Source organism: Microcebus murinus, chromosome 8 (assembly GCF_040939455.1).
Source record: "Microcebus murinus isolate Inina chromosome 8, M.murinus_Inina_mat1.0, whole genome shotgun sequence".
NCBI classification, from domain to species: Eukaryota; Metazoa; Chordata; class Mammalia; order Primates; family Cheirogaleidae; genus Microcebus; species Microcebus murinus.
The window spans coordinates 45,807,800-45,832,913 of record NC_134111.1 but is presented as its reverse complement, the minus strand read 5'-3'; the positions used below and the strand labels follow the sequence as shown (position 1 = coordinate 45,832,913).

At 32.5% G+C, this 25,114-nt stretch overlaps 1 protein-coding gene across 1 annotated transcript in view; it reads left to right on the top strand.

The window, feature by feature from the left end:
- Positions 1-24,453, top strand: part of SCN7A (sodium voltage-gated channel alpha subunit 7) — an 83,256-nt gene extending 58,803 nt beyond the window's left edge. The window contains exons 16-25 of the mRNA XM_012757048.3: positions 2,365-2,470; positions 5,161-5,315; positions 8,413-8,586; positions 10,752-10,859; positions 15,240-15,518; positions 15,938-15,991; positions 16,379-16,516; positions 18,716-18,820; positions 19,335-19,605; positions 22,293-24,453. Coding sequence (XP_012612502.3) covers positions 2,365-2,470; positions 5,161-5,315; positions 8,413-8,586; positions 10,752-10,859; positions 15,240-15,518; positions 15,938-15,991; positions 16,379-16,516; positions 18,716-18,820; positions 19,335-19,605; positions 22,293-23,359 — 2,457 coding nt within the window. The 3' untranslated portion in view covers positions 23,360-24,453. The remainder of the gene's footprint in view (positions 1-2,364; positions 2,471-5,160; positions 5,316-8,412; positions 8,587-10,751; positions 10,860-15,239; positions 15,519-15,937; positions 15,992-16,378; positions 16,517-18,715; positions 18,821-19,334; positions 19,606-22,292) is intronic.
- The last annotated feature ends 661 nt before the right edge of the window (positions 24,454-25,114 follow it).

Genomic DNA, 25,114 nt, shown 5'->3' with positions numbered 1-25,114 from the left:
TATTGTCTCCATTTGCAAGCAGCATAATGTCTTAATAGGAGGTGTGATTTAGTAGAAAGCTATATCTACAGAGATCAAATCTGCATTATGGGATTTTTGCTTTGGACCCCACTGTGGGATCATTTCAGATCATTCACAGGCCTGGGAGGATCAGGGAATATCTCTTTCCAGGTCCCCAACATCTCTGGCACCATCTTGTTTCCCTTACCTCTGAAGTTGACACTCCCTTCCATAACTTCTCAAGTCAGTCTTCTAATAGGAGTTCAGTTTCAATTATTCAAGGTCCTTCTAGCATCTACTGAAGGCATTTTAGTTTTAGTTAGAGAAACATTTGCACTCCATGCACATAGTTCATTTACCAAAAATTAGTACCGTTACTAGAAAAGAGGTGGAAATTCCTACTCAGCACACTTCTGTAACTTCACTGAAGACTTTGACTACCATATATTTCTGGATAAAATTGCTATTTACCACAGCACTGTCATGTTGGATTATCCCCAGAAACTTCTTGCCCATCTTTTTGGAAAGTCTGGAGTATGAAAATACATAGGAAAGCTGTAATTTGAAATAACTGTAAATGTTGAAATTATAGAAATTGTCATTTGTGCTGCATAAATATTTGGTCTTGGTTGGTTAACTAGTCACAAAAGATATATTCATTTATTTATATATTTAGTTATACATTTAATTTAATTAGTCAGGCACTTTTTAGATTATGTAGCCTATGAGTACTTAGGATGTTGATCTACCAAAAGCCAAGAAAAAAAAAAACAGAGAAAAGAAACATAAAAATCACTGATAAATCAGAGCTACAGTACTTGTTCCTTTGGTATATGCACTTACAGACTTCTTTTTATTACAAATACACACATATATGTACATATTATAAAAAACATCAAACTTTACATCATGTTTTACAATGTGTTTTTTATAATGTAGTAATATATTGTTGGTCACTTTCTCATGCCATTAAATAATCTTCCACCATAATAAATGATTTGCAATTTTGAATCCTAATTTATTTACTTATACAATTAAAATAATTACTACTCATGGGTTTTTTTTTAAAAAAGTTCACATCAAATAGTTTGTGCCAGGGTTTAAAATACTCTTTAAAAATATAAATGTAAAGCATATAATTTTAATTATGGGTTCAAATTTTATATTTCCTTTACTTATTGTTTACACTCAAATAAATACATTGTTATAGCCTTTATTTCATTAGAAATAAAATTTTAAAATATAAAGGAAATAAAAGGATAAAAAAGATTTGTTTCTTTAAGTGTAATATTCTCCTGGATATTTTATTTTTTTAATTGAATACTATACTGCCTTACTGACAATTGACCCTGTAAGGACTAAAGAAGACAAGACTTTATAATTAAATTTCCTTGACATTTATTGTGTATAAGACCAAGAGTATACAAAATATTTATAATTCCTTCTTCTTCTTGCTTGCGACTTTACCAAGACATTTTCTTAATTTTTAAGAAATAATACTAGTTTTATTTCAAATTAATAGCATGCTTATCTTGATTTATTTTAATTAGAAAATATTATTTACATACTATTAACTTTAAGATCTTGGTTACTTTAAAGGATGATATATTGTATACTCACTTTTTTAAAAAAAAGCATTATAAGAAAATAATTTCAAGTAAAGGCAAACCATGTTATTTGCATTATTTCCTTTGCAAAGCAATGACCACCTTGTCCTAGCCAGCCTTGGACTTTAATGGAGACTAGAGTGGGGGAAAAAAGGCAGTCTCTGCATCCAGGTTCTTTCCATAGGGACTGTAGCGTTTTCATAAGCATGTTTTGTCCCGATTCCTTGTGCCTTTCCTTTATGTCACTTCATGACAAACTCACATCAATCCCATCCTATGATGACATGCACAACAATGTCTGGACTGGATTTTACAATATAAAGGAAGTGCATGAGTATCTCCCCATGTTTAGCATCAAAGAAGTATTTGTTTTGAGCTACAGATCTGTTTGAAAGAGCATATACTGGAAACTTGTAACTTCAAGAAAACTTTGGAACCCAAATTCTTTAGTAAATTGAAGGTAGCCTATATGTCTTTTAGAAGCAAAGGGTTATTAACTAAATGCTAATTTTAATCTAAATATTATTATGGCTTAAATTAAGTATTCTAAAATATTTTTTAAAACTTCAACTTATACCAAATATGGATTTATTGGGTGCATTTTAATACCAATCATGAAATGGTCCTAAAATTTTTAAACTTGATAATATTCTTTCTGTACATAATTATTCTCACTTCTGAAAATGAAATGAATTTTAGCTACAGTGAGTAAATGAAACTTTAATCACAATTGTTTTGGTGGGACTTTACTTTTTAGAAAATAAAGCAATCTAGCTCATCTGAATGCAGTACAGTTGATATTGCTATCTCTGAAGAAGAAGAAATGGTCTGTGAACGTGAAAGGCCAAAGCATCTTAAAAATGGTAAGAAAAAAATTTCTTTGGCAATTTTATTGAAATTAGATTAAATTTCTCTTAACCTAAGTAATAGTATTGGATATACTTTTAATTTTAAAGAGGCACACTTATAACTTTGACTCAAATAGTACAATATCAATTTACATAACTAAACTGTTTCTACCCCCATAATATTCTCAAATAAAAAAATTTTAAATCGGTTTATTAATTTGGCTAAGGGATACACACACACGTGTGTGCATGATGTATCCTGACAGACACTTATAATAAATGTCAAAATATGTGAACATTGGTAAAAGAGGGAAAGGGCCTATTTCCTAAAGTTTAGTGGAGTAGTAAAGAAGGTTGATTTTGAAATCAGACAGCCTGATTTTAAAACCCAGTCCAGCATTTACTTACCTTCTCTCTGTTTCAGTTTCCTAACCTGTAAAAATGAGAATAATAATAACATATATCTTATGGTATTGTTAAAAAGATCATATTAGGGTACATATATGTGTGCACGTGTGTGTGTATAATCTTAGAAGAGAAAGAGAACCTTGCCCCCCAAAGAGCAGCACCCAATAATAATGTCAATGTCATCATCATTATACTTCATTATTTAAGTTTACAGAGACATTAATTGATATAGTTAATGCCGAATAGAACAATGAGTAGCCTTATGTAAGTGGAATATTATTGATAATGTTGATTCTAAAACATATTTTCCATACTATAGGTAATATTGGGTAAAATCATATAATATTCATATTTAATTTTATACTGGTAACTATATAACTATGTACATTAGAGAAAAGCATGATTTTGGAGGAAAACATAAAATCTTTATAATTAAAGCAGTTGTGAAAAGTACATATCTATATTATATGTATGCACACACATCTATACATACACATGTATGTGTTGAAGTGGAATAAAATATTCTCAGACTTCATGAAATGGTGTCAACATTTAAAATACTCATATGAAAATATCCTACAACTCTCATATGAAAACAGATTCTAATAGTAACATTTATATTTAACATGAATATTAAGATTGTACAAGGATCCATGTAGATATATAATATATACATTTGATGTCTTATACTTCAAATTAGTTTCCTAGAAAAATTAAGTAATTACTATCATTTGGACATTTGAAATCATTGGAAAATCATCAAAAAGGTAACTTCTAAATGCTCAAATTTCTGTCTTTAAAATAAGAATCTGTTCTCAGTAGCATGAATTCTAGGACTTACATCATTTAAGACAAGGGAGAAAATGTGTCTCATATATTTGGTTTTTTGTTTGTTTGTTTGTTTGTTTGTTTTGTAGATAGTGTCTCACTCCATTGCCTGAGCTAGAGTGACATGGTGTCAGCATAGCTCACAGCAATCTCAAACTCCTGGGCTCAAGCAATCCTACTGTCTCAGCCTCCTGAGTAGCTGGGACTACAGGCATGTGCCACCATGCCTGGATAAATTTTTCTATATATTTTTAGTTGTCCAGCTAATTTCTTTATATTTTTAGTAGAGACGGGGGTCTTGCTCTTGCTTGATGCTGGTCTCAAACTTCTGACCTCGAGCGATCCTCCTACCTCAGCCTCCTAGCGTGCTATGCCTTATATTTTTTTGACCCCCAGGTGTGTAATTTAACACTAGGCAAAATTTTAAAATGAAATATTTTGACTTTACACTCCACCTACTTCCATTTGTTCGTTTCCTCATCTGTTTATCAATCTCTTTTCAAATCAATCTCTTCTCTTTTCTTCTGTTAACTCTCTTGTTCAGACCCACACTCATGTACTCTACCCACAAAATACTTCGTTGGCCAGGTTACTTCCTTAAACAGTTTCAGTCAAAATTCCAATTTTCATGCAACTTAAGAACTGAAATCAAAGCAATTTAATTAGCTAATATTATGCCTCTTAACATCTTGTGCGTGTTTGTGTTTTTAAATGCAAATGAATGTTATTCCATATGAATCTTTACAGAGTGCAGTTTCATGCATTAGACCACAGTGTAGCATTTAGGAGATGTGTATATTTATTTCTTTTTGTAGGGGTGGGAAAAAATTCTGTTCTCAGACTGTTCTGCAGTGAGGGGATGCTCTAAGTTGTCCCTGCCTTTTACAACTTCTTTTCTCTGACTACTATAAAATGCACAAGTTCAGTTTTTCTTCTGCTGCTCAATGATTTCAGTGGTCACTACAGCTTCATTAAAAATCAACTGTTTGGCCGGGCGCTGTGGCTCACGCCTGTAATCCTAGCTCTTGGGAGGCCAAGGCGGGCGGATTGCTCAAGGTCAGGAGTTCAAAACCAGCCTGAGCAAGAGCGAGACCCCGTCTCTACTATAAATAGAAAGAAATTAATTGGCCAACTGATATATATATATAAAATTAGCCGGGCATAGTGGCGCATGCCTGTAGTCCCAGCTACTCGGGAGGCTGAGGCAGAAGGATCACTCGAGCCCAGGAGTTTGAGGTTGCTGTGAGCTAGGCTGACGCCACGGCACTCACTCTAGCCTGGACAACAAAGCGAGACTCTGTCTCAAAAAAAAAAAAGGAAAAAAAAAAAATCAACTGTTTATAAATAAGAGACTACCTATATCAAATGTGTAAATAAATAACTGCTGAAGCATATGGTAGGATGTTTGAGGTGTGTACTTTTTCATGAGTTTTCCACGTTTTTGTTCTTAGCAGTTTCTTTCTTGGCAGATTATGGACGGAGATCTTCACCTGGTCAAATCAGTAGAGAATATAAGAAAGGAAAAATTTGGCAGAACATAAGGAAAACCTGCTTCAAGATAGTAGAGAACAGTTGGTTTAAGTGTTTTATTGGCCTTGTCACTCTGCTCAGCACAGGCACTCTGGTAAGTGAGAGGCCAGGGCGTGTGATGCTTCTGTGGGTACAAATGTTCCGTAATTCTGTTAATTTAGAAAGTCACCAGACAGATAACTTTCTCTAGAATACTTACTGTAGCACCAAATTTCGTATTCTGTGATTTGGGCTTTAAAAACTAAATGTTACACTTTCTAAGAAAGTCTGTATGTGTATCATTCAATATTAAATTTAATATTGTTATTAAATTGAAATATAAAGTTAAATAAATGATATAATTTCAAAATATATGAGTGATAGTGGGAAAATAAAATGTTCGTAGATATTTGATTCTTCTGATTTTAATGAAGTTTTGTTTGTCAAACAATTTAATAATTTGGACATCCAAAACTGCTGCATTGTGTTTGTACTTTGGTACCTATTCAATAAGGAAAGTGAAGATTATATATACTTTTAAGGGCCTTTAAACTAGAAATGTATTTACCCTTTGACCCAACAATATTGATTATGGAAAATTGTCCTACAAGTATCTTCACATGTATTAAATGCATTTACAGAGTTAATTGCTTAAGAATTTTTTGTAATAGCAAAGAATTGGGGAAAAAGAGTCTATAATAGGTGATTCCTTGTACTATGGTACAGTCGTTTAATGGAATGCTATGTAGCTATTTTAGAAATACAGAGCTGTCTGTATACTGATATTATAATTCTCCAAGATATGATAATAAGTGAAAAAAGAATGGTCTAGAATAAATTGTATGGCCTTCTGCATTTACGTAGGAAAGGAAGAATAATAAAATATATTGATGTTTGTTTCCATTTCATTAAAAAAGATCAGAATAGGATACACAAGAACTATTTAATTGTGAGATGCACTGAGCAGAGGATGAAGTCATGGTCATGAACCAGACTGCACTGCACTAATCCAGCCTGAGTAGGCTAATCAGTGGCCCCCAATGAGTCCATATTATAATCCCCAAAACCTTTAAATGTTAATTTATGTGGCAAAAGAATCTTTGCAGATGTGACTAAGTTAAAGATCTTGAGAGGGGTAGATTATCCTGGATTATCTAAATGAGCCTAATGTATTACAACGGTCCCACAAAAGAAAGGCAGGAAGAGTTGGAGTCAGAAAAGAAGGTGATGTGAAGTTGAAAGCAAAGATTTGACTGTTGTGCTTTGAAGACTGAAGAAGGCATCACAAGCCAAAGTATATAGGCAGCCAGTAGAAGTACAAAGGAAGGAAATGAGAGCCATGAGAGCCTCCAAAAGGAACCAGCCCTCTTGATACTTTGTGACCCCAAGAATGATAAGATTATAGGTTTGTGTTGTTTTAAGCCACTAAATTTGTTGTAATTTGCTACAGCTACAATAGGAAGCTAATACACAGTTTTCTCAGGATCCACTCCCAGGAATACTCTCCCATTTCCTGCTAGTACATGTTACTAAGTTCTGCATATGGGCCAGGTCCTCTGGCATATATAATCCTTCTTCCTTAGCAATCTCAGTACTTCCCTAGCCACTTAGAGATTCGACCTTATACATTTGGTAGCCAGGAGGGGAGGTAGAGGTAGATTTTAGAGGGTTTTATTAAGACACCTACCTCATTGGAGGCTTCTTCATGGTCCTCAAGCTAGGCTATGTCCAGTTTGCTCTTATTGGAGCCCAAACTGCACCACAGAGTTTCACCTTTAGTGAAGCAAGTGGCATTTATATCTCTATGTCATTTAGCCATCGACTGAGGTGCATCCCTCTAGGAGCAGAAACTTTGCTTCTTGGGTGAGGTGGCTCTTGTTTAGCAGGAGCAATTCTCCAGAAAGGGCTTCATTTGTGTCTTATGAACCAACACTAATAGTTGCTATGAAATAGGTAGATTTGCCAGTAAAAGCATTGTTCATACATGTTTATGCCTGTGATATTGGCCCCTCTATTATTAAGAAATATCCCTAAGTTATATATCTTATCTCATTTGATATTACCTTTATTTTTATTAAAATTACATGACAAATTCTTTCATCCTACATATACTCTGACCTTTTCCTTTCTATAATTAGGGTTCATCTGCTCTTTATTGATGCAGCAATTCTGTGATACCTTTAAAAAGAGATCCTTTTTAAACTTTATGTAGCTTTCCTAGTTGTTATCAGCAGGAACATTGGCCTGGTAAAAATTATTTCATCCATGTTAATTGAAGTAGAGGCTTCTGTATATCTTTTTATTGTATTTTGCATTAGGTTGCTGGATAATTGAAATATAAATATATGTAACAAAATAAAAAAAATTTAAATTACTTTTTGTGATATTTACAATCTGCTTTATAGACACTTTTACTCTACAATTTGTTCAATTAAAAATCATCAAGTCTATTGTTATTTGTATGTACTTCTAATAACAGTGGGTTTTAAGAATCACATCATTCTTTACATAAGATTACTTTAATCCTTGTTTACTTTCCATCTTTGGATGCACTTTGATAAGTGAAAGTCTGCCTGAAGTTATTGGTACTTATTGCCCATTCTCAGTGCTAAAAAACTATGAAATTGCGTTGAATGACATTATCAGACTTTACATGTTCCACATAAAAATTAAGTTTGACCTATCAAACCAGAGAAACTTTGGAGAAACAATTATAGTTTTAATTCATATTTATGTGTTTCCACTGGTTTGCCTGATTATTTTTGCAGCTGAACAACCTTTGTGTCTTTTTCTTTTAGTAGCCATATAGGTTTCTAAAAATATTTTTAAAAATCTCTGTTCCTCTTTGAATAAGTGCCATATACCTGTGAGTTGGCTACCTGGAATAACCCATAAGATTCTTATCAGATGTGACTAAATGTTTTGTCTTTTATGCTAAATTTGATTAACTAATTTGAGAGGGGCTGTTAAAACCATTATGATGCGAAGTTTAGTCTCTATAAGAATTTCTGGGATCAATTAACGATGTCTCCTATAGGCATGGAATGAGAGAATACTACATATGGATTATGTCAATAAATACAAGCCCTTGAGACTACAACCTATAACAATGCTCGCCATATGCTTTTAGAGACAGTATATCATTCCCTTCTATGTCAACAGAGTTTTTAGAAATTACATGTACACCTAATCCTTACATTTTTAACCCACAGGCTTTTGAAGATATATATATTGATCAGAGAAAAACTATTAAAATTTTATTAGAATATGCTGATATGATTTTCACTTACATCTTTATTCTGGAAATGCTTCTAAAGTGGATGGCATATGGTTTTAAAGCCTATTTCACTAATGGCTGGTACAAGCTGGACTTCATGGTTGTTATTGTACGTATTTTAAAGAAAATTTAAAAGGCTATTTGATTTACTTTTTCTTCTTTGCTCTTACTCTTTAATTTCCCTTCCTCTTACTTATATCTTCCTTTTTCCTTTCCCTGCACATTTTTAGTCTCCAACATCCCAATTTTCAATGTTCAAAATCTTTTTCTTCTCATTCTAATAAGTTCAGCACTTCACCACTGTTTTATCATAATAATCACTTATGAACCCACTAATAACCAAATAAATATATCTTGCAATATCTTGAAAATATCAGCACCTATAAATTCTGTTGGCTTGACTTTTAAATGATATGTCCACAATTAGAGTACTTTCCATGATCTTCACCAGTCCCATGCTTATCTAAGCTACCAAAATTTCTCATTTAGATCACTATGGTAGATTCCAAATTGGCATCCCTGCTTCTGTCCTGCTCACCTTCATTCTGTTCTCTGCACAGCAACCAGAGTGGCTGTTGTAAAATGGGAGTCAGCTCACATCGCTTCTCTTCTTAGAATCCTCTAAAAGCACCTCACCTCACTCAGAACAAAAGCCACAGTCTTTCTAATCAATGACCTATGTGTTCCAATATTATCTCTATGTGTTCCAATATTATCTTTTTTTTCTTTCTATTTTTCCAATTCTTTTCCATTTTTTTTATTCTTTCAGCATATTATGGGGGTACAAATGTTAAGGTTACGTATATTGCCCATGTACCTCCCTTCCCCCTTGAGTCAGAGCTTTCAAGTGTGACCATCCCCCAAACGTTGCACATCTCACTCATTATGTTATCTTTTACTACTCAGCCTTTCCCCTGTCCAAGTCTATATACTGATGCACCAGCACTGACTGGACTTCTTGAAGCTTCTGAAACATGCCAAGATTATTTTCATTTTAGTACCTTTGCCCTATTTTTCATTCCACCTGGAACTTTTGTTGGCTTTTATATGTTAGCTGAAATGAAACTTTTGAAGTTAGGCCTCTCCTTACCACCCTATTTAAAGCTATAATCACTCCAATATTCCTTTTCCCTTTCTCTTTTTCCTTCATATCCATAGCTCCCATTAATATTATATAATTTATTCATTTATTTGGTATATTGACAGTTTTTTCCCACGAAAAGATAAGTTCCATTAGAGCAGAATTTTTTCTCAGTTTTCTTTTCTCCTTTATTTCCTGTGCCTAGAACATTTGCTATCACATAGTAGATGCTCAATAATTTTTGTTGAATGAATGGATGGCTTCCTATTCTATAAGCAATGATGGAAGCTCCACAATCTATAATTAATGACTTACAATAGCTCACCTCTGTCTTCTAAATCAATTCTTACAAATTAGCCTTCTACTCTAGTCAAACCACACATCCCTGCAACTCACCTTCCTATTTCCTAGTCGTTGTTCTTATGTTTCCATATTCATCCATGCTTATGTAAATGAGCTCTCACTTCAAAGCCAACTTCAAGATCATCTCTGTAGTATAAGATCAGAAGAATAAATATTTCATATATTTGATTTGAAAATATGAACATACAATAAAAATTAATCATAACTCTACCACCTTGGTCAGTATTTATTAACTATGAATCATTTTTATACACATCTATATTTACTTTTTAAAATTACTTTCATGTCTGGTTACACTTTTTTGTAGTTTGTACTTTTGACTTTATAATTAGATTTTATGATATTCATATCCTTGTTATTCCTGTCCTCTGAAATTATTTTTCTGTATTGTCTTAACCATATTCATATATGGATGCATTTGTAAATATATTCCAAATTTTGTTTTAATGAATATATTTCATACTAATACTATATTGCAAATAATGATGAAACTGATTCTTAATCTAATTTTAAACTGAAGAAAGATATGAATATTAATCCTTGACCATAAAGAATGTAAAATATACAAATTTTTCTTCATCTTGATGACATGCTTCTTCTTACCAGAAAATATTTTTGTTTTATCTTTTTTAAGTGATTTTAACACAAAATGATTTTCTTATAATTTTCTGTAAGCTATTATTAACATATTTTACAATATATATTGAAATTTTCCACAGATTTATTTGTAATCTTTGATTGTGTATCTCTCTTATAATAAATGTAAAGTTTATTTTATATATTATTTTGATTAAAATGGAATCCTGTTCATTTTTTTAATATATGTATAGGTATTTTGTCTTAGCTTAATAGGAAAATCTCGAGAAGAACTAAAGCCACTTATTTCCATAAAATTTCTTCGGGCACTCAGAGTTGTATCTCAATTTGAAAGCATGAAGGTAAGAGAAAAGTTTCTAAACTAATCTCTAGATTTTCATTTGAAATTACTAAATTTCTAAAAATTAACAAGCTTTGTTGTCTACTCATTTATATCTTTAACAATATTAATACAAAAAACCTTATATGCTGCTGCTCAAAAATAGGATATATTAGAGTATGTTACTTATGCTTATTAAGATTTTAGGCCCTTGTTGCTCATAAGATATAAAAATTAATAAAGATAAACAAAATAAAAAGAAACTAATAGTTGAGAAAGCATACTTTCAAAAATACCTTTCTAATCGACATAAAGATGAATACTAATGAAATTAACTCAATTAAAAATATAACTGTCAGCAAATGAAACTGTGATTGGTTAACAAACTTTTTAAAATTATAAGAACACATTAAAAAGTGAGCAAAAGACATGAACAGAAACTTTTCAAATTATGATAGAGTAATGGCCAACAAACACATGAAAAAATGCTTACTGTCTCTAATCATCAGAGAAATGCAAATCAAAACTACAATGAGATATCACCTAACTCCAATGAGAATGACTTTTACAGAAAGTCTCAAAACAAAAGATGCTGGCATGGATGCAGAGAGAAGGAACACTTATACACTGTTGGTAGGACTGCAAACTAGTACAACCTCTATGGAAAATAGTATGAAGATTTCTCAAAGAACAAAAAGTAGACCTACCATTTGATCTAGCAATCCCACTACTATGTATTTACCCAAAAGAAAAAAAAAAAGACATTTTATAAAAAAGACACCTGTATGCAAATGTTTATAGCAGCACAGTTGCAAAGATGTGAAAACAACCCATCAATATGTGAATGGAGCCTTCAAAGAGTATCTTAATATAATTAATGTAAGCCACTGAAAGAACTCAGTTGAATGTTATGTTATGAGTAGTAGGCAATAATAGATATCACATTAATACATTTACTATGACTATATCTTGTTTGACACTTTTCTTATACTGTTTCTTACATGAGCCATTTAGTTAAAGCTTACTTTTATGAAAAATAGATGGATTATTTTAATATTCTCTGTACAGTGAATTTCTGTGTTTTAACTCTTTTCCACATTAAATTTCATTATAGAATTAGAAAAAAAAATGTGGTGTTTGTATATCATGGAATACTACTGAGCCATAAAAAATGGTGACCTAGTATCTTTTGTAACAGTCTGGATGGAACTATAGACTATTATTGTGAGTGAAATATAGCCAGAATGGGAAAAAAAAAACACCACAGGTAGTTAATAATAAATTAGAATTAATCTATCAACATTTATTTGCATATATGGCAGTAAAACTCAATGGAAATCAAATAGGAGGGGCGGGGAGGAGGGCTGGGAAAATTCACATCCAACAGATACAACGCAGCTATCTGGGTGCAGGGAAAACTTATAACTTTGACTCAAACTGTACAAAAGCAAATTATGTAACCAAATCTGTGGACTCCCATAATATTCTCAAATAAAACAAATAAATTAAAAATTTTTTAAAATATTATAAAAACATTGTATACACTAAGTCATTCCTCACTGAATGAAAGAAAAGTTTGGGTTTTAAAATAAATGTACTTTTTAAAATTCACACATCACAAACTATGGATTCTTGTTTGCCTTCTTTCCCTCACTGCCATATTAAATTAAAGCCTCTTCTGAATAATGTAAAGAAAACTAACAGATTGAATAACATAAAATGGCCAATGTTTAATCTTTTGTGCCAATAATGGGAATCTCATATGATTAAACCTAACAGAAAAAAATGGAGTCTATGACTTAAACGACCACAAATAGTATAAGTATGTAGATATACAATGATCAATTGTATGCAGAAATGACAGAAAAAGTTCAATTGTACCTTTTATTTCATAATCATACATTTGTAGGTTTTTTACACTATTTAAAAAAATTAAATATGAGCCTGATTATTTGATTAATAGTACCTAATATCACATATTCAATGGTATGGTAGGGTCTAATTAGAAAATTATTTGTATTTAAGCTATATTATCTCTATAGTTTATACATTGTATGTTACATGTGAACTGCCATTAATTAAGAAGCCATAACAAAGTCTTTCCACTTAGCAAAAAGTAAATATTTGTTTTCCTCTCAAAATTTTAGTGATTATTATAAATCTGAACAAAATATAGATAATCTAAAATACATATTTTATTTAGAAATCATTTCAGAAATTTTAATAGTACTACCTTGATATCATATTATGTATACATGTTTAAGTACATGTATTAAGTACATTAAATATATTTTGATATATATGCTAAATATATAATTGATCATATTTTTGTAATGCACATGAATCTGTAGTTGACTCGTTATAGCAGGAGTTGGGTCTGATCAATCTGTTTCATAAATGCATTTGATTTACTAGTGTTGGGAAAGCAATATTTTGATTATGTGGCAAATATATAAACATTCCAAATACAGAAAAATTCCTATTATAATATAGCTCATAAAATACTTAATATATTTCATTAACCACACCTTGGTGGTCCACCAGGTGATGATGTTCCCCAATGTTTTTAAACCAAAATTATGTGAAAAATAAGCTAAAAAGGAGAAAGTGGTTGAAGAGGTCTGTAATACTGAGGTCAAAATGTCAAAACAACCAAATTTCGAGCATAAATACAATTTAAAATAGGAAAACTTCATAGAATATTCTAGGACTACAAACTGAAGATGGTCTATTGATTTAAAACTTATAATTTAACACAAACACATATACACAAACACATACAATCTAAGTGGTTGTAACTAAAATAAACTTTATTGTAAAAACATTATGAAATAATACCAATTTTTATTTTACTAATACATTTAGATACACAGGAGAAAAACAAAGTGTGAAAACCAGCAAATTGTCTGCCTTCATTTGAGAGAAATGCATGAAGAGATTTGCCAGGGAAAATGACTCTGTCAGAAATTAAGTACTGTGCCAATTTATGTCATACATTCATTACAATGGCAATGAGATAGTGACTATGGACAATTCAAGGTCAGGAAAATGGTAGCCATGGTTAGGTCAAGGTCAAGTCCAGACTTGAAGCCTCATCTCAACCTCTGGAAGTTCTGTAGTTAAGTTATCACTGAAGATATATCATTGAGGATAGTAGGGAGCTACGTGCTTACTAAATTAATGTTTTATGTATTTAATAAGCGTAAAGTCTTAGATGCTCGACTACTCAAATATTTGTGTCAGCCATATCCACTATTTTTATTATGTGGATTTTTCAGCAGCAGCATCAGTGGACCTCTCAAAATGGCTAAACTATTAACAAAGGATCTTTGACCACATTTTAGAAATAAAATAAAGTGTTATTGAAGGTACAGTTAAAAGTCAATAGCTTAATTCAAAGATAGATAACTATAGAATATAGCAAAAAAGGTCCAGGCAAAAGGATGAGTATAATATCTAATAATGGTTCATGGAGGAAGGTTGGAATGGTAGAAAAGAGAATCAATGGTGCATCAGAAAAAAAAAAAGTGAAAGAAGGAAGGTCAGGCAAGAGAAATCAAAAGTATGAAAGCTAAGAAAAGGAGAAAAAAATAGCATAAATATTGAAAACATTCTATGAGATATAGCAACTGGTTTACATTTGCCATAATAGCTTCAGTGGAGTGGTGAGAACAAACTTCTTATTTTAATATTAAAGAGTAAAGGGTGTTGAGTGAATGAAGACAGTGATTATAGACCGTTGCTGGTATTCAAATTTAAGTAGTAGATTCATCTCACAAACTTCCTACTCTGGAGTGACTCACCAGTGACACAGAATGGTTCAGTGAGAGGGTTGAGGCTTTGTGAAGTATTGCAGCCCATTCATTGTTTCCTGAAACAATCTCTTCCCTTGTCCTCTTTGACAGCACAATCTCTTGGCCTTCCAATTTCCCCTACTTCTTTACTGTCTCTGCAGGCTCATTCTTCCTACGGTTAGAATCAAGACAGTTCTAGTCCCATTCCCTCTCATTTTATATGCTTTCTAGATAACTACATATATACACATGGTTCAATTATCTTGAATTATCATTTCTGGCACAATATATGGAATCAATAAACATGTGTTGAGTCAGTGAAAAAATTATTTATTCTAATATTTGTACTAATCAACTCTGTTGTCATTTAATGATGTTTAAGTACAAAGATTTTGAGAATATTTCGATTTTTTATGTATTTTAATCAAAATCGAATTTCTATTTAGGTTATTCTAATACCAACATGTGGGCTATTAAATCTTTATATATGGCATTTTTTTATTTTTCAGTGTGATTTTATATTAATTAATATTTTCAATTTGATCAGAAATTAAAATGGTTTCACATTTCTTATCTGAAGTTTATGTGTTTATTTTTTTATATGCCAGGTGGTTGTGAGAGCTTTGATAAAAACAACTTTGCCTACTTTGAATGTGTTTCTGGTCTGCCTTATGATCTGGCTGATTTTTAGTATCATGGGAGTACAGTTATTTGCTGGCAAGTTCTATGAATGCATTGACCCAACAAGTGGAGAAAGGTTTCCTATATCTGAAGTCATGAATCAAAGTCAATGTGAAAGCCTTTTGTTTAATGAATCCATGCCATGGGAGAATGCAAAACTGAACTTTGATAATGTTGGAAATGGTTTCCTTTCTTTGCTTCAAGTAGTAAGTACACATTTGACTTTTCTTTATCAATTCTTTGTCACTCAGTGATCCACTATCTAGCAGATGTGGAGAGATGGGCTATTCCTCATATCTCCCCCACAGAAAAGCACATTTATAACAGCTACAAGTAACCAAAACCATGGCATGTGTTTATTTACCATTCAGCTATTGATCTCCTTCCAGCTCTATTTATACTATCCTAAAATATTTTATTAACTACAGATAAACTAAATATTTAAAACAGTTGTCAACAGACAGTATAGTAATGAAAATACTAAAGATATCAATTATACAACATACTGAAGTGTGGCAAGCCTATTATCAAATGTTTTAGTGTATTAATATCATATTGAGTTTTTACTCTTTATTAACCATGAAGCTTAAATTTCCATAAGAATTAAATACATATTTTTTTACAGGCAACATTCAATGGGTGGATCACTATTATGAATTCAGCAGTTGATTCTGTTGAAGTAAGTATAATTTTAAAACCATTGTTAAGCTTCGAGCAAAGTTCTTTTTGCAATTCAAGCATGGGATATCAGCAATAATTAATAGAAATTAAATTCATTTTATATTGAGTATCTAATGGGCAGTGAAATCCAGTGTTTTATACGATGATTGAGGTCCACTGGGCCCATTTTAAAGGATTACCGGACTTTGTAACAGTGATTAAATAAATGAAATAAACTTTAAAATTCAAATAAACAATGATAAGCAATGATATCCCTTTACTGAAAAGGAAAAAGAAACAATACCTCAGGAAGCATTGCTGGGTTTTCTTGTCATACATTGTTTTGTAAATCTTTATTTAAAAAGTCAATATCAATAATTTGCTTATTTTTTAAATTAAATTCTAGGTAAATATGCAGCCTAATTTTGAAATCAACATCTACATGTATTATTACTTTATCAACTTTATTATATTTGGATTATTTCTCCCTTTGAGTATGCTGATTGCTGTTATTATTGCTAATTTCAACAAATATAAAATAAAGATAAGTATATTCTTTATTTATTCATCGATATCCGAGAAAATAAAACATTTATAAAAATATACTGATTCAAATGATTGGTTTTAGATTCAGCTTAATGTTGATTTTATTTATTACATATCTAATAAAATGATTAATATTCCTGTACATTGATGGACATTGCTGAAATATTCATCATCACTTGCTTTCTATATTCAAAATATACACAGACAAGTTTAAAAGTTAAAAGTTACACGTTTCTGTACATATGTTGTCAAGATGATGTGCTGAAAAATAAATAATTAAGTAATATTGTGTGTTTTCACGAATATGTGAAGAACTCAAGAAAAAATACTCTTTTACACTTTGTTATATTCAAAGCCTTCAGAGCCATAATCAACATGGACATCTTTTTAAGTTAAAGTAACTCTTTCTGCTAGAAATAGAGAGAGTCATAAATCCTAATTAGATGGACTAAATAGGAGTGCTTGAATCTGATAAGAGAGAATTCAAAGGCAGATTTGAACAACCACTGTTTGGTGCCATATCTACACAAAGACTCCCCTTCAGGGCCTGCACCTTTTGAGAAGGTCTCAAAAGACATCTAAGTCCACCTACTTTAACCATAGATACCTACCCTCTATAAGGCATATAGGAAAGCCTTCAAAAAGAATAGTTTAATTTTGAATTTCCATCTTTAGCTATGTGCAGCCTGGTTCAGTAGTCCCCCTTTATCCACGGGGTGATACATTACAAGGCCCCCAGCGGTTGCCTGAAACAAGCGTGGATAGAGCTAACCCAATTGCTGTCAATAAGAACACATTTCCATTCATGTTAAGATGCCTTTTCTATCTTCTCTAAGCACTTATCATACACTGTGACTGTAACTTTTGCAGTTTGAGGTACAGCAAAACTAGGACAAATTTCTTTTTCCTTCTAACAATGTCATGGATAGAAGATTCATCTTTACCATATATTAGTATCTTAGCAACCTCAGCATATAATTTTTTTTCTTTCCTTACTAAGTTGAGAAATTTCACCTTTTTACTTTAGAAAAGCACTCTAAAGTGCTTTTCCTTACATATCCAAATTACCAGCATCACTGCTCTTGTGTTTGGGGTCATGATTAAGTAAAATAGGAGTTCCTTGAACACAAGTACTGGGATACCATGACATTGAATCTGATAACCAAGTTGACTACCAATGGGCAGAGAATGTAGACAGAGTGAAGATCTGTACAAAAGGAAGAATTCGCACCCTGAGCAGAACAGAGTGTTCATCATGCTATTCAAAATGGCATGCAACTTAAAACTTATGAATTATTTATTTCTAGAATTTTCTACTTAATACTTTTGGACCATAGTTGACCTTAGGTAACTGAAACTGTGGAAAGTGAAACTTCAGTGAATGGGGCACTACTGTAGACCACTCTGAGTCTCCACTAATCAGGTGGAAGTAGAGGGTTCACTGATCAAATATGATTTTCATTGGATACTTCAGCTTCCTAGGGACATCAACCCAATGGGACAACATCTTAGGATTCTGGGCTTTAAATTGGTGATCTCTATCAAATTTAAGCAATCTGGTCCTGATTTAGGGCAGTAACAATCCCTAATTCCTAGATTAACATGACATTATTTATTTTACATATTTTGTATAAGATGATGAAATGAGCACTATAAACAGAAAAATAAACCCTAGAAGAGGCTATGAAAAAGTAAGCACAAAATACTTTTGGAATAATTGTGAAAAATATCTTCTGATAGTATTTGGAAAATAAATCAGTATATAATCATATAAAATATTTGACCTATTCTATTTATTCTTGCTTATTTAAAGGCATAAATATACTTTACCTTTACTGAGTTCAACCTGTGTTAGTAAGCCTTTAATAAAGCAGATGTCCCCTGCTGTTTCTCTTTTGTCCCTTTCTAACAAGAGATAGCCCCCAGTAGCATGAAAAGTGAAAATAGGGTTAGCTACCCACAGGAAAGTGTACCAATAGATTATCAAATATTGTCATTATCAGCGTGTATACTGTATGTGTTTTATATAGATTTTTGTACAGAAAGTCAGACATGTTCCAACATGATTTAATTCATCACAGTTAAGCCTTTGTAAAAGGATTAAATCAAAAATTAACAAGTTTTTAAAAACACATATTATATAAGGGAAAATTTATATTAAATGTGATTTTAATATCTTTTTCTTTCATTTATTTACCAGGGAGGCTCAAATATCTTCATAACAATAAAACAGAGGAAACAGTATCGTGGGCTGAAGAAACTGATGTATGAGGACTCTCAAAGACCAGTACCTCGCCCAGGAGTAAGAAAATGTCTAGATATTTCTGAAGCTTCAAAAAAAATTTTCTTTGTTTTATTTATATTAACATATTCTCTTTTAAAAAGAAAAATATATTGTTAAAAGTTTTAATAGCTTGTAGTTCTGGCATATGCCTGTAGTCCCAGCTACGTAGGAGGCTGAGGCAGGAAGACGCCTTGAGCTCAGGAACTTGAAGCCAGCCTGGGCAACATTGCAAGACCATGTCTCTCAAAAAAAAAAAAAAAAAAAAAACAAAGAAGAAGAAGAGGAAGAGGAAGAAGAAGAAGATTAACAAATGCTTTTGACAAAATTTATAAAATGTTTCTTGTAAAAGCTTTTAATTGTCATTTTTAAATTTTTTTTACTATATGCTATTGGTAAAAATTTAAGCCCACTATTGTCATATTTATTCTGGGGGTGAAGGTTTAGAATCTAAAGACGGTGTATGTGTGTGTATGTGTATGTGCACATATACTATTAATAATACTATTACACCTGGGTTTTTTTTTACACACAGAACAAGTTCCAAGGATTCATTTTTGACTTGGTAACAAATCCTGTCTTTAATATCATCATCATGGTTCATATCTGTCTCCAAGCAATACTCCTTACAATACAAAGTGATGAACAGAGTCCACAAATGGAAACTGCTTTCTTCTGGATTGACTCAATTTTTGTTATGCTATATACTATAGAATGTATACTGAAACTCCTCTCTTTCCGTTGTTACTATTTCACCATTGGATGGAACATTTTTGATTTTATGGTGGTCATTTTCTCTATTACAGGTAAGATTTTGTTTAGTGAAATTTCCACTTGTAATAATATTAATTCAGGTAAGCTCTTATAGTAAATATCTCTTGAGATATAATCTCCTAATAAGCAAAACAGTTAGGGATCCTTTTTATTCCCAAAAGGAATGCCTCACATTTTTGCATTCATACATGTACACATGCCTTACAGACATAAGATATTAAAAAATATTTCTTGAACTAATAGCATAGACTTCATATCATAAGCCACCAGGTAAATGCTTAGTTACTCCTTCAGTATATAACATACATTAGTTTTCCAGAATAAGAGTAGAAGGATCTTTATGTCTTAGAATGATGTAAGCTTTTAAGCTCACTACTATTTCCTTTCCTCTCTAAAACCATTTGCAAGTTTTATAACTGAAGTTTTAGGCTTTGATAAATTTGTCACTAGTTTTCTTTTACTTTGGGGTTCTCACTCTTTTGTTTAGGAAACACATTTGATATCCTCTTTGTGAACAGATATTGGGCTATATGAAAATAATTCAGTAGTAAACAAGATAGACATAATTCCTGTATTCACATAGTTTATGGTATATTAAAGGATATAGATAATTAAACAGTACGTTTTAATACTGTGCTTTTAAGGTTATGGCAGGGGAAGTACAGGATGCCACAGCAGTGTAACAGAAGGAAGGCACCTAATCAGTAAGTAGCAGTCAGAGAAAACTCTGTAGAAAAAGCAAAATCTAAATAGAGTAAGAGATAAATGGGTAAGAGATAGTCAAGCAAAGAATTTAGGATCAATAAGAATTTCAAGTAGAAAGAAGTTTATTGTCTGCTTGCCCATAACACATATACCAGATTGTAAGCTCCAAGAGAGTAGGGACAATATTGACACAATACATTATTGTGTCAAGCATTATTCTATGTATTCAGCAATGGGAAATATAGGTAAACTATTTTTCCAGTTGTGTTTCTAGAAAATTCACTCATTCAGCTGATAGTTGAAGCAATGCAACTAATTATTGAGGGGGAAATATAAGAATCTTGATAGAAATGTACATGAAGTCAGGAGGGGGGCTGATAGGAAGAAAATAGGATTTATGAAATTAAGAGCCCCATGAGATTGAAGTGGAAGTTGCTTACTCAGAGAGCTAGAAAGAAAAGAATTTGCAGTCAGAGAGGAAGCTGTTTGAATTTGAAGTTTCATAAGGTAAGGTAGTCTGGGTCCAGAATATGTGGTCACAGATAATGGGTCACAGATGTGGATGACTGAAGTAAAGCGATGGATTATGAAACTTCAGAAGGCCAAAGATTGAGAGGCTGGACTTTAACTGGATTGATGGTGGGCACTGAGGTGGAATGGGAGAGACTGGGCCAATTACCAAAATCTCCAGGGAAGACAAATGATGAATGAGTACATCACATAGCCAAGGAATGGTAGGAATGGTGTAGTTGAATGGCATGATCCACACGGTGTCAGAAATGTCTTTCATTTTTTTCTTTATGAAATCATGGGATGGAGAAGTATCCAGAAATCACCCTGGAAAGAAAGAAATACGCTTATTTCACCTGTCTACTCCGAGGAACATGGAGTGGGGAAGAATGAGCTACCTGCACTTAAAAGGGTTGCAAGGAAAATAGTATCCTCAGGATAGAGTCAGGTGTTAGATAAGAAAGGAGGTTAAAAAAAATGGTGATGAGGATGTAGAGAAATTTGTTTACAATTAAATGGTGATAACTCCTGCATAATGGAAGAGTTAGAAGATTGAAGAGAAATGAGCCTTTGGGTCAGACTAGAAGATTTATTAAAGCACTATGGAGAGAAGAGTATTGATAGGATAGAACATTGGAGAAATTGTCATCTTAGGCAGTGACCTAAGTTTAACAGAAACATTAGGCATAATCCTTCGAGATTCAACAAACATAATATCTCATTTAAAAGCCTCCCAGGACTCTCCTCTTCACCAACATCTCAACTCAAAATGAAACACACTTTCTTCAGTACTTCCACAGAATACTACTTATGCCTTTATGGAAATTATAATTTTATCTTTATAGTTCTTCCCTTATTCCCATACTTCCTTCATTCACCTACTACTGCTACAAAAAGTTCTAAGCAAAGATGCATTTATTCAATTTACATTTAAAGCACCTGGGGACCATATATTATTTATGAAATAGACAAATTAAATTCGAATCTATGAATCACTGAGTACCAGACGATTTTGTAATTATATTTTTCAGGTCTTTCTGCTTTGCATTATAATTGTTTCAAATGTCTACTATTGCTAGTTCCTAAATTATAAGGTCTTTGAAGACAAATTATATTATTCATCTCTGCATATTTGCATAATGTTTTTATTAGGCATTCAGTAAAGGTTACATTGATCTAAATTTTTTGGTCCAACAGCGATCAGAAAAAATTATGGCTAGTGTCCTGTACTATGGAATCAGGTCATCAGTGATTCCAGAAGTACTTGATCTATAATACTGCCAAGAGATGAAGAGAATTCTCTTCCAAATTTTGCTACATACCCTGAGCATTGACACAATTAGTATATGGCTATCCCAAACTTTCAATATATTAATTCTTAAACAGGAGGAATTAATAAAAGATTAACAAAATATATTTTAAAATTAAGTGAAAAATAATATTATTCTAAAAGCAATTGTATTTGAATAATTTTATTAACTGCTTTATCTTTTCCCACCCCAAGGACTATTTCTGCCTATGACAGTAGGATACTACCTTGTGCCTCCTTCGCTTGTGCAACTAATACTTCTCTCACGGATCATTCACATCTTGCGCCTTGGAAAAGGACCAAAGGTGTTCCATAATCTGATGGTCCCCTTCATGCTGTCCCTCCCAGCACTGTTGAACATCGGTCTTCTCCTCTTCCTGGTCATGTTTGTCTATGCCATCTTTGGAATGTACAACTTTGCCTATGTTAAAAAGGAAGCTGGAATTAATGATGTGTCCAATTTTGAAACCTTTGGCAGCAGTATGCTTTGCCTTTTTCAAGTTACAATATTTGCTGGTTGGGATGGGATGCTCACCGCAATTTTCAACAGTGAATGGTCTGACTGTGATCCTGATAAAATTAACCCCGGGACTCAGGTTAGAGGAGATTGTGGTAACCCCGCTGTTGGGATTCTTTACTTTGTCAGTTACATCCTCATATCATGGCTGATCATTGTCAATATGTATATTATTGTTGTCATGGAGTTTTTAAATATTGCTTCTAAGAAAAAAGTCAAGACCTTGAGTGAAGATGATTTTAGGAAATTCTTTCAGGTATGGAAACGGTTTGATCCTGATAGGACCCAGTACATAGACTCTAGCAAGCTTTCAGACTTTGCAGCTTCTCTTGATCCTCCTCTTTCCATGGCAAAACCAAACAAGGGCCAGCTCATTGCTTTGGATCTTCCCATGGCTGTTGGAGACAGAATTCATTGCCTTGACATTTTACTTGCTTTTACAAAGAGAGTTATGGGTAATGATGTGAGGATGGAAAAAGTCCTTTCAGAGATAGAATCAGGGTTTATGTTAGCCAACCCTTTTAAGATCACATATGAGCCAATTACGACTACTCTGAAACGAAAACAAGAGGCAGTTTCAGCAACCATCATTCAGCGTGCTTATAAAAATTACCGCTTGAGGCGAAATGACCAAAATACATCAGATATTCATGTGATAGATGGTGACAGAGATGTTCAAGAGACTAAAGAAGGTGTCTACTTTGACAAAGCTAAGGAAAAGTCAATTATTCAAAGCCAGATCTAATTCCACTTACCACCTCTTTACCTTCTTCATATAGCTCAAAATGGTTAAAAGTGTAAATCAGAAATAAAAGCAAAGATCAGAGAAAGCAGAGATAATAATCAACTGTTTACAAGCCATGGAAGTGAAGCTGTATTCACAAGACTCCATGCCAAATTCACTTATTTGGCACTGTATGTTAAGTCTAACCAATCAGGAAAGACAACTCCTTAACATTGCTGCAGTGATTTAAGTGGGTTAAAGTTGCCATTGGACAATCCAATGTTTTTTTTCCTCTATATGGCTTATATGGATTGTACCTCTTCTAGAGGATAGGCGAAGGTGGTGATAGAGATTAGTGACAAAGGAGGCTTCCTTATGTATTTTATGGCTAAGTTTATGGGCTTCAAGTCTCACCACTATTAGGGCTTAGTTACAAATAAACAAATACTTTCTTAATATGGGATGGTGAAGTACTACAGGCCATTAAATCATAAACTTGCCTAGACAAATGCCAATTGGGGGAACTGGAGAGGGCAGTTCTTTAGAAAGTGCCTTTGAGATCAATCACAGAGATTGTTCAGCTGGTTAAAAACACATTGAAAAAGATTGGTTGAAGCTCTGTTTTCATTTTTCTTTGTTCTTGTTTCCTTTTATTTTGGGTTCTGGGAATTAATGTTGTTTCATTGTTCTTAGGCTCCTGGCTTCTCATCTCTTTGACTAGTTCCACCTAAGCTCTGGCTCTTGAACAGGATAAATTCATAAAATAAGAAGCATAAAGGAAACTGACAATTATGGTCTACATTTTCTTCTCATTTACACTTTTTTAAAAGTATGCATTACTAAAATGATGTACTAAATAATATGTTAATAGACTCAAGCTTTGCCTTATTATAAAAGTGATGTATTTTTTACCATGTATCTCAAATGTAATGCTGAGTATGTAAGATCTGGCAATACATGGCATAATATGAACCAGAGTTGTAGAGAGCTACTGTTTTGTCTAGGAATTTGATTTTTGCAGTGTCTTTTATTTGAAAAACTGGGGCCACTTTAAAATACTTTTCACTGTACTTTATGCTTCTTTATAATCCAGAGAAAGAAAATGATCACTCAAACTGTAAGGACTATGAATTAGGAGATAAAAGTGTAAGTTTGTTTTTGTTTTACATTGGTGTATACAAGTTAGTTTTCACTTACACATTTATTATTCCAAGTTTTTTAAAATTTTTATCTCATCACATACATAATTACTCTGAAAAATTCTTTATGTTTAAAGAACTTTAAAATCTTGAACATTACTTTTAACTATTGAAATGATATTTAAAGATAGGCACAAATAGTTGTTTTTTGACTTATTCATTAAAGTGCATTTACATCCATGTAGTTTGAGATTCTAATATTTATTCCACCTGTATGAAGATTCATTTCAATGTGTCTACAAAGTCCTCAAAGATTCATAAAGGAAATCTGCATACTATTGACTTAAATGACACCCTTTAAATATGTTTTATGACATTCAATATCATTTACATTACACTAATTGTATTTTATTATGAATGCATGATCTTGAGCCTTAAATATTATAATCTTTTTCTGCTCCTCAGAAATGTAATAACCTTACCAAGATGCCTTTGGGGGATTCCCTAATTAAATGTAATATCAGGGGTCTTTTTTTTCTATAAATGTTCCTTCCCTTTCTCCTCCTGCTCTCCATCATGAGATGGGGACCAGTGAGGAATCAGTGTTAACTTGGTGACAATGTGGCAGCTGGTGCTT